General features: G+C 44.3%; 1 protein-coding gene across 1 annotated transcript in view; it reads left to right on the forward strand.

Moving 5' to 3' along the window:
• Positions 1–9,594, forward strand: part of SPTLC1 (serine palmitoyltransferase long chain base subunit 1) — a 50,639-nt gene extending 41,045 nt beyond the window's left edge. The window contains exons 12-15 of the mRNA XM_041745500.1: positions 404–458; positions 3,496–3,613; positions 6,518–6,591; positions 8,176–9,594. Coding sequence (XP_041601434.1) covers positions 404–458; positions 3,496–3,613; positions 6,518–6,591; positions 8,176–8,269 — 341 coding nt within the window. The 3' untranslated portion in view covers positions 8,270–9,594. The remainder of the gene's footprint in view (positions 1–403; positions 459–3,495; positions 3,614–6,517; positions 6,592–8,175) is intronic.
• The last annotated feature ends 250 nt before the right edge of the window (positions 9,595–9,844 follow it).

Consider the following 9,844-nt stretch of genomic DNA (forward strand, 5'->3'; position numbering starts at 1 on the left):
TTGCTTAGATATTTTAGTTTTTTAATTTTCCATGAATAAAGTGAAAATAGCAAGGAAAAGATAGTGAACGTTCCTACAGTATCTTTTACCAAATTGTTAAGGGTCCAGAAATAAGTAATATGTTTATACCCTTTATTAGCCAGATTATCTTGATGAGAACAAGAGCAATTGTTTTGTCGTGGAAAACCTCATCCTAGATTCTACTGAAAGTGGGTGAGGAGGTGCTAGGATATATGTCGAAGACTGAGGCTTGGGCCTTTGGAAGTGTTCCTGTGTGCTAGGAGTCTGTAGGGGGCTTTGCAGCATTTTAAATTGATGAACTTGAACTTTAAAATCTTTAAAAATATCTTTAGTAGTATCAGATGTTGCAGATATACTCTCAAGTGCATCTTTTTCTGTACAGGTATTTTTTCAGTGTTGAAGGAAAAGTGCAAGCGAATTCATAAAGCTTTACAAGGGTAAGTTTTATATATTGTCAACCAACTTAAAGTCTGTCTATACCACATTTAATTAACTCATGAACAATTTTAAATGTCACCTCTTTGGTTTTGAGTCAGGGTCAGTTCAGACCCATAGGCTTGGGTCAGTTCAGCTGAACTGCAACTAAGAAATGAGAAACTCTGTTCAGCCAGATTTGTCTGTGGGCTTGAAGCCAGAGGACCCATTTTTTCATTGAAGAACCATGACTTTGTTTTTCTAAAACGGTTAAAAGCTCATTAATGTTATAGCAATATATTTGTTTCAAAGATGAAAATAACCACCAAACATGCTACCACCAGAAATAACTCAGGTGCGCACAGGAGAATCTCTTCACATCCGTACAGATAAAATGATAATCATTATACGCTATGGAATTAGGTGACGTTGGATTCATACAGGCCCTATTTTTTAGAAAAATACTGTTTTATTTTAAATTAATATAAGAACAACAGGTGAAATTGAAATGAACCTTAGGCGTTTTTACTTGTTTGTCTTAACTACACAAGAGTACTTCTAATGGACAAGGGCAGTGAGTAAATGAGCAGGTCACAGCTGTTCCAGATACAGTCGGGGCAGAAATAATTAAAGTTCTGGGTGTGTCTACATGATAGTAACAAAAGTTCTTGCATGATTTATGGTTAGGAGATGATATTTGTGTTGGTTCCAGTTACTTTGTTTTATGAAATATTGATATCCCAATACAGCGCAGCATGTTGGACTCATTATAAATTCAGGAACACCAACCTCAGATGCCCTTCATTCTGTCTAGTGGTGTTGCTGTCTTCATTTTATAAGCCCAGCCCTCCACCTTCCTTCTCTTCCCCATCTTTCCCCTTTCCCCAGTCCCCAGTCCCTCAATCCCTTCCCCACTCCCTATCTGTATCCGCCCACTGTCCACGACAGCCTGGCTTCATTGCTGTCACACAGATTCCCATTTTTTCCCTCACAAACCTGTACACACAGAGCCATCCATCCGAACCAGTCTTTCCTCCAGATACAGCCGAAGAAGGAATTTCCTCTCGTGGTATCATAGCCCTTTCTCCTCAAGGACCCGGTACCTTTGGCTGTCTCTCCTCTTGTCATGCTTTCTGGAATCATTTGATTAGCATTGAATACACTCCATCCTCTAGCCTCCTAACTACTTTTTTCCCTGGACCCCACCTTCCCTTCCAGTTGCTAGCCAGTTGCAGCTTCTCCTTGTAGCTAGTCTTCTCTGGTGTTTGCATTTTGTCCTTAGGATCTGATATCCTGCAGTCTTTCCAAACTCCTGTTTATTCTAATGGTTCGTTTCATTCTCTTTATGATGACATATATAAAAGTCCTGTTATCTGAATAATGGTTTTCTCTTCCTTCCAGATTCTTAGACATCTTGGTCCTTTTCTTGTCTTACTGCATTGGTGTAAGTCGCTAGCACATTAGTGATTCTTCCATTGTAGTGGCGGTACACCTCTTCTGTCATTCACAGTATGAAAGCATTTCTTCATGAAGTATGAAGCATCATACTTTAAGTTTTCTATAGGTAGTATTTATCAAATTATTCCTAGATTTGAAGACGTTTAAAAAAAATCATAGATATGTCTTATGCTGAATTACACTGTTACAGTTTTCTGGTATTAAATTATGCTTGCATTCTGGAGTAAATCCCTTTTATTATAGTACGTTTTACTGCACTGTTTTGCAGCCTAGTTTATTGAGAGGTCTAGTAGGATGCATTACATTTAAAGAAAAGTGACAAATTATAGTGCTCATTGGTGGTTTGAAAGGCAGGTGAAGTTGGCTTCTGGCACCTCGTATGGCGTGACACAGTCATTCAGTAAAGTTTGTTGAATCCTAAATGACTTAAGGAATCAAATGTGCTATGAAGTGTTTTTTGTGCTAATTTTATTCTAAGGGAAAAGCAAATCTTTCTAAGTGAAGCTTGCTAAACAGAGTTTATCTAAAATGTTTAGCTTAGGGGCGCCTGGGTGGCTCAGTCAGTTAAGTGTCTGCCTTCAACTCAGGTCATGATCCCAAGGTCCTGGAATAGAGCCCCAGGTCAGGCTCCCTACTCTGCAGAGTCTGCTTCTCTCACTGCCCCTCCCCCCCAGCTCGTGTTCTCTCTCTCTCTCTCAAATAAAATCTTTTTTTAAATGTTTAAAAAATTTAAAAGTGCTTAGCTCAATTTCAAAGTCATGTGTCACCATTTGTAGCCTAGGAGATAAGTCAGAAATCAAACTATTAATCGTATCGGATAAAAATGGACTTTAAATGAACCTGACCTGCAATTCTCATGACATCTATAAAAATCATTTGAAAATACAGGATTTCACTCCTAAAGAAGTCTCTCTTCCCTCCCTCAGAAGCAGATGTCTGTTCTGTTAATCCTAAGAAAGATGAAAATAATCATAATTCAAGTAAAACTGAACAGTAAACACACAAATAAGGGAACTAACTATACAATATGAGCATAATTTATGAAAGGCAAGATATAACTAAAGACTGAGATAATGAACAAGGGAACAGTATCAATAATAAGTGGTCATGAAGGAAACAGTAATAAGAAACCATGGTGTAGATGCTTCTCTAGGGGAATGGTTTGGGAGGGAGGCCCCAGGAGGCAGTCCTCAGGCTGGGACCTGGCTTATTGGTCATTGCAGGAGATGGGGAGGAGGCGGTTGAGGAGGGGGCCTGTGGGCTATGGAGGGAGGGAGCAGCCTGCAGGCCTCCTGGTGGGAGCCTGGGGATGACTCTCATCTTCTGTGCAGCGTGAGCCAGAGCTGTCCACCAGGACAGGGAGCACCTACACAGCCACACTCACAGAAGTGGCCTTGGAGGTGCATCCTAGATGAGCGAGCCCTACCCAGAGCTGGATTTCTGCTATCTCTGTCAGGACTGGAGTCACTAGATGATTCTGCCCAGAAAAGCCACAAGCCTCTGTTCCACTCATTAATGCAGACTTCATACAATTACTTAGACGTGGGATATCATTGTGCCTAGAAGGGACTTACGCTTGCGTGTGTGTGTGTTTCCTTTCAGCATTTCTGGGTTAAAAGTGGTGGGGGAGTCCCTTTCTCCAGCATTTCACCTGCAGCTAAAAGACAGCACTGGGTCTCGAGAAAAAGATGTTAAACTACTTCAGGAGATTGTAAATCATGTAAGTATGTAGTTCTTCTACCCTTAATCCACACAGTGCTGAAATGTCTAAATACTTAGCCTTCCAGAAAACCCATTCGCTTAGCATTTCCAAACCCAGGCTTTCATACGTGTGGGCCAGGTTGACATTATGAGTAACGATCACACACAGCCCTGGACAGCTCTCCAGGGTGAACCCCCAGCATAGCCGAGAGACCAGTCACAATACTCTTATTACCAGAAAGGAAGAAAGACTGTATCTTTCCCAGGCCTAATTTGGAAGTTGATTTAAACATGCTTATCTCCTGAAAGTGATCTTACTACTAATTGTACCTTAGCTATTGACTAAGATATGCCTCCCTGGGGAGGACCGCTTGCCCCTCTGTGTTGGTAGAGTTGTGTTTCCTAGAGCCCCCCCCTCCCCTGCCTCCACACAGCTCCTCCTCCTCCTCCTCCTCCTCCTCAGAGAGGTGTGGATGTGGCAGCTCGATGAGCTTGTGCCGGGGCAGCCCTACCTTGACGAGACTCCTCCAGACTGCTAGCATGCACACAAGGATGAAAGTCGGCTTGTGCTGCCTCCCTGTCCTGATGGCTCCTTCCAGGGGCTCTTGCTCTGAGGCCATGCTCCAAGCATCAGGGTGATGGCTGTCATCTGTCGTGTGCCTTTGTCCAGCTGTGGCCAGCGGGTTAGGCCACTCTCCCCAGTCACATGGCTGCTCCACGAGGAGACCAGGCAATGCTGGCCTCTGCTACACAGCTTGCTCTAGCATCCTGCCTCCTACGGTGTGTGAACTGCATCACCTAGGGGGACAGATAGTGGAGAGAGAGCTTCAAGCAGCTTGTGGCCTTCTGGAGTCCGTCGTCTTATAAAACAAAACCAAACCCAGACCCTGAGATTCCTCACTAAGTGAATGTGTGAATCATGGGCAGTCCGGCTGGAGTGAGTCTCGACACCTTCTGAGTGCAGAGGTGCCACACATGTCCCTTGGGTACAGCTCTGCAAGCACGAAAAGAGACAGACTCCTTTCAAAGGAAGAAGCACCTCACAGGCGCTTTTATCACCTCAGTGTTTTTACTATAATGTCACGTAAGTGTGTAGAGATGTTAAAGAAAATACAGCATCCTTGTGGTTAGGGTTCTTACACAGACGTGGCACTGAAATAGTTTATAAATTAAATACAAGCTAAATGGACACAGTCAGAGCAATCATACTGGCTTCGTGTGACAGCACAGCTTGTGCGCTAAGCAGATTGCCCATTGGGGTCCCGGACACCAGCTGCTGTAGAGCAGCCTCTTGGAGCCGCAAGTCCCATCACCGTTGCCCTCCAACCCCAGTCTCCTTCCACCCCCCTCAAGACAGCCCCCTGCATTGCTCCATGCCACAAGACCCAGGCCATCCCTGGCTGCCAGGGCGATTATTCCACATGACCTCGCCCTCCGCTCTTTCCTCGAGAGATTGCAGCAGTAGGGTCTTCCTTCTACTTGTACCAGAGACACTGAAGAGGGCAAGTTAGAGAAGCATCGGATATGCAGGCCACACTTGTGCGAATTGTCCTCAGAACAGAAGAGAAGGCGAAAGTTTGCACAGCTCACAGATGCCAGATCTGAGCCCCGGCCCAAGGCTGACCGTCTCCAAGAAGTCCTTGTGAGAGCTGAATCAGGGAGCAGGGGCTCCAGGCAGGGACAAAATATAGCCTGGAAACTGCGTTTACGCAAAGAACAGAAGTCTTACAGTGTCTTTGTGTCCTCATCTCCAGCTCTGCTTCACACCCTGGTCAGTATCTGAGGAGACGGTTGCGGTGCAGAGACTCTCGTGTGAGCTTTGCAGAAAGAACTCAGAGCTCTTGCCAAGTTCTTGTTGCTTGACAAGACACTGTTTTTATAAACTGAACGATGGTTTATAACATTTCTTAGCCAGGCCTAGGAACAGAGCCAGTCCAGATGTTTTCAGGAGGAGTTAGGTTCTCCAAGTACACTCCAGATGTAGCATCAGTAGAAGTCTGTCATTGTCGCCCGCTGTTGTTTTCTGTGTGCTGTTTTTTAGCAGCAGGAAAGCAGCCCAGTGGCAGACAGTGGGGCCCTCTAAGCAGACTCACTGCCCAGCACTGGGAATACTTGTTCCTTACTTTTATGAGTCCCTTGCTCTGACTGATGCTGTTTTAAATATAATTCACGTACCAAAAAAATTCACCCTCTTAAGATAATACAGTTGAGTAGTTTTGAGTACACCCACCTCATTCCAAAACATTTTCTTCATCTAAAAAAAAAAAACCTGATAAACCATTACTTCAATCTGATTTTTATACTTTATTTTGATAGAGATGTTTTAATTTTTTTTTAAATATTGACAAATGGTTAATGTATGGAAAAGCTATGCAAATTATGGGGGGAACACCAGACTCTTAGCCTGGTAGCACCTGCTCGAAGGTAGCCCATGGAAATCAGAGGAATTGTTAACATTTGAAGTGTGAGCGCTTTGTCTCTGTAACTATCCTGGCGTTACTATTAAATTCAACTTTTGGTTAGTTTCCAGGGCTTTGCTGGTACTATTTCCCTGTGTCTTACTACTACTTTGTTTAAAATGCAAACTCTTAGCTATGTGTGACTATTTAAATTTAAATTGAGTGAAATTAAAAGTTCAGTCTCGGTGGCACTACCCCTGTCTCACGGTGCCTGGCAGCCACACGGTTTGCGGCAGTGGCCCTGGGCAGTGCAGAGTGAGGGCCGCCACCGCAGAACGTCCGTGCCACTTGGTGCTGCTGGGGACTGTCCTGGTATTACCATCTTCGATATTGCCTTCTTGCAGCTGTAATTGCAAAAATGAATTAATGCTGCTGTTAAGGATAGCATTTCAGATTACCTTCCTGTCGTAGTGAGCACAGTGTCTGCCACCAAGCTTGCAAATGTGTCCCTCTTCTTCATACAGTGCATGGACAGAAGCATCGCATTAACTCAGGCACGCTACCTGGAGAAAGAAGAGAAGTGCCTCCCTCCTCCAAGGTTGGTGGACGTTAAAATGTGACCTGACTTTTGTTTTTCCTCCTTTCAGAATTCTGTATAAAATACATTCTGTTCTGAAAACGTTTGAAAGACTATCATAGGATAAGGAAGAGTAGGTACTGTACTAAAGTCTAGTACATCATGTTTTTTCCTCTTAAACCAGCCATTTTAAAATTGTTAACTCTAAAGCCCCGCCAGGACTCGCTGTACCCTCCCAGTTAACTCAGAGAAGTGTCTGAGATCCCAGGACTGAACTGGGATGGCCGCAGTTCTGATCGGCAGAGGTTTGCCAAGACACTGAGGTGCACGCGCCGGTCCAGCCACATCTGCCACGACGGCCATCTGGTGCAGGGGGCACATCTGGGTGGTGATGTTTACCCCGCTGCCGGCTAGAGGCCGTGTGGTACCACATCTGGCAAACACTTACAAACCATCCAGTGGATGGATGGAAAGTAAGGAAAACAGCAACAGTGGGGAAAATCTAGAGAGGTTCAAGAAGCCATACACAGGAGGAGGGTACTTGGACTCTTGATTGAAAATTGTTGCTTGTTCATCAGCACTTAAAGTGTAGTCGTAGGGGGTAGACACCCAGAACACGAAGTGCTCAGGGTCATAGCACAAGGTCGGTGAGTCACAGGAGGAGGGCGCGAGTCATTCCGGGCTGGAAGGGACTCAGGCTTCCAAGAGCAGGTGAAGCTTAAGGTGAAAGATCAGGTATGTCAGACTCGTCGATCCTCCTCCTTGCAGGCTGCACAGTGGGATGGGGACCCTCAACTGCCTCTGGGGAGCCAGAGCACAACCTTAGGGGGAATGCACGAGAGGGCCCTGGAGAACAGGGAAGGCCCTGGGGTCCCGAGCACCGTGCACACATGGAGGGCCAGGCCGGGATTCTGGCGGCAGACCACTGGCAGCGGCTCAGAGACGCCCTAAAGATCCTGCCCTCACATTCCTGATCGTACCCAGGTGAAGGCGTAATCCTGTGTTGTGGGAGAACAGGAGCCACACTTGCTTTGTGCCCGCAGGGCTCTTTGCGCCACCTGGCACAGCTCTGTGAACATGTCCAACGGATGCTACCGACTTTTGCAGAGGGGCCTGGGAGAAGAGAGGTAGAACTGCCCTGTCAAGCTGATAGTTTTTGTCTTCAGTTTCCTAAAAACTTAAAAATTTCTGCCTTGCCTCAAAGTAGTACAGAACTTCCACATGACTTACTGAATTGTAAGTATGAGTGTGGGTGCACACACACTCCTTGATTTGAGAGATGTTGAACTGCAGCTTGGGGCCTAGTGCTGCCCGAGCAGTAGATGATGTAGAGGGCAGGGGTCCCAGCACCCCTGGGCAGAGCTCTACCCCCAGGTTCCCACCAGTGGGGCTGGGAGCCGCAGACGTCTGTCACTGGCCAGTGTCCAGGCTCTGGGACGGAGGGTCCTGGCCACAGCCACCAGCTCTGCTGCGCAGTGAGGAAGTGGCTTTAGACAGTAGGCCCTCTGATGGGTGGGGCCATATTCCAGTAGAATAGAACTTGACTTCAGATACAGCTGCCATAGACTCGCCCCTCTGACGGTTTTCTGTGTCCTTATTTCCCAGCATCAGGGTTGTGGTCACAGTGGAACAAACAGATGAAGAACTGGAGAGAGCCGCGCGCACGATCAAGGAGGTGGCCCAGGCTGTGCTGCTTTAGGCTGGGTCTTAACGCCCGGTGGGCAGCTGCTACACGGCACACGCACAGGCCTCTGTGTCACTTCCTTGTGACCTAGGAGAGGCCTGTGGGTACCTGGAGGGGTGGCCACCGGGCGGCATGGGTGTGGACTTGGCGCCCAACCACGAGGAGGATGCTGGTTATTTTTAAAAAGAAAACACATCTAAAAGCCCAGGAACTGATTTTTTAAAGAAGAAAACTAATGACAGCATATAACTAGTATTTAAATTGTGCGATTTAGTACTATTTAAATGTTTTCTTATACTAGTATTTTATATTCTTTTTTTTGTTTGTTTAAAAACGGAGCTTCAGTTTATCTTCCTCCCTCTAATAGTAAAGAGCGTGTAAGCACTCCTTAACGTTTCCTAGAATAATGTCTCTGCAGCACTAGAGCTAGGAGGAACACTTCGCCATCTAGGACACAAAACCTGTTCTCGAGGAGTTAATTCAACCGCATCTTTTTCAGCCTTCGTTCCGTGCAGCTCAGTGGTGGCTAATATATAAGGAAACACTTTTTGTGTGATTATGATGAACTTTTCATTATAATATATTTGAATCCTAGAATTTTTATATACACTAAATATTGATGTTACACCATTTCTTAATACATAATCTTAACAGCCCTGACCAGAGAATGAATAGTCATTGTATTTCCTAAGTGAGCAATAATTTAAATCAAATTCTACTTTATTTTAATATAATTGACCTTCACATTTATGTGTTGACTTCTAATCTGTTTTAGGAAGAGGGTTACTGTGATGATCCTAGCTAGAATAGAAATCATGTCCTTGATATTTTAAAATATCTTGAATGTATTCCTTTTGTGGACTGGGTTTGCCTAAGGACATATAACTACAGTCTTTTTCTAAGCTAAGGAAAATAACTTTTTAGCTTATGAATTTCAAATATCTAAAAATGTGAACACACTAAAAATAAAGTTTTTAAGCTGTACTTTAGCTGTTTTTTCTTTAGCAAACCAGGTTAGGTGGTGTAAACGTTTGTGCTCTGTGCCACAAGGTAGTGCGTAAATATTACATCATTGTTTCTTCTCTTAGTAAAGGTGAAGGAATAAAACTTCTAAAAAATATGTTTAAGAATGCCATTTTTACAGTCTATGTTCATATTAACAAATGGTCTTCCAACATCTTTTTAAATAACATATTTTTTAACATTTTGTTTCTATTTTGCTTGAGGTATTTCGTACATATGTGCCTTGTGATTGCTGCTGCTTTAAAGGGTACAGTACTCTTGGGGGGATGAATCTTTTTGCTTTATTTTTTAATGAAATAAACCTACATTCCTGACAATCAGTCTATTTGCATGTGTAATCTATTCAACAGAATAGTCTCTTGATTTTAACTTATCTGCATACATAGAAGAGTAATCGTGGTGTCTGTGTTTAGGAAATAATTAAATTTCTTAGTACCTTTCTTCAGTGTATAGTATCTGGAATTCCCTGGGTTCCTACTGGCGTGAGCCTCGGCCACTATTACTACACAGATGGTTGAGCCGTTGTTTTCATTATTAGCAGGTGGTGATAGCAACTTTTCAGCTATT

Source organism: Vulpes lagopus, chromosome 2 (assembly GCF_018345385.1).
Source record: "Vulpes lagopus strain Blue_001 chromosome 2, ASM1834538v1, whole genome shotgun sequence".
In the NCBI taxonomy this organism is placed as follows: domain Eukaryota; kingdom Metazoa; phylum Chordata; class Mammalia; order Carnivora; family Canidae; genus Vulpes; species Vulpes lagopus.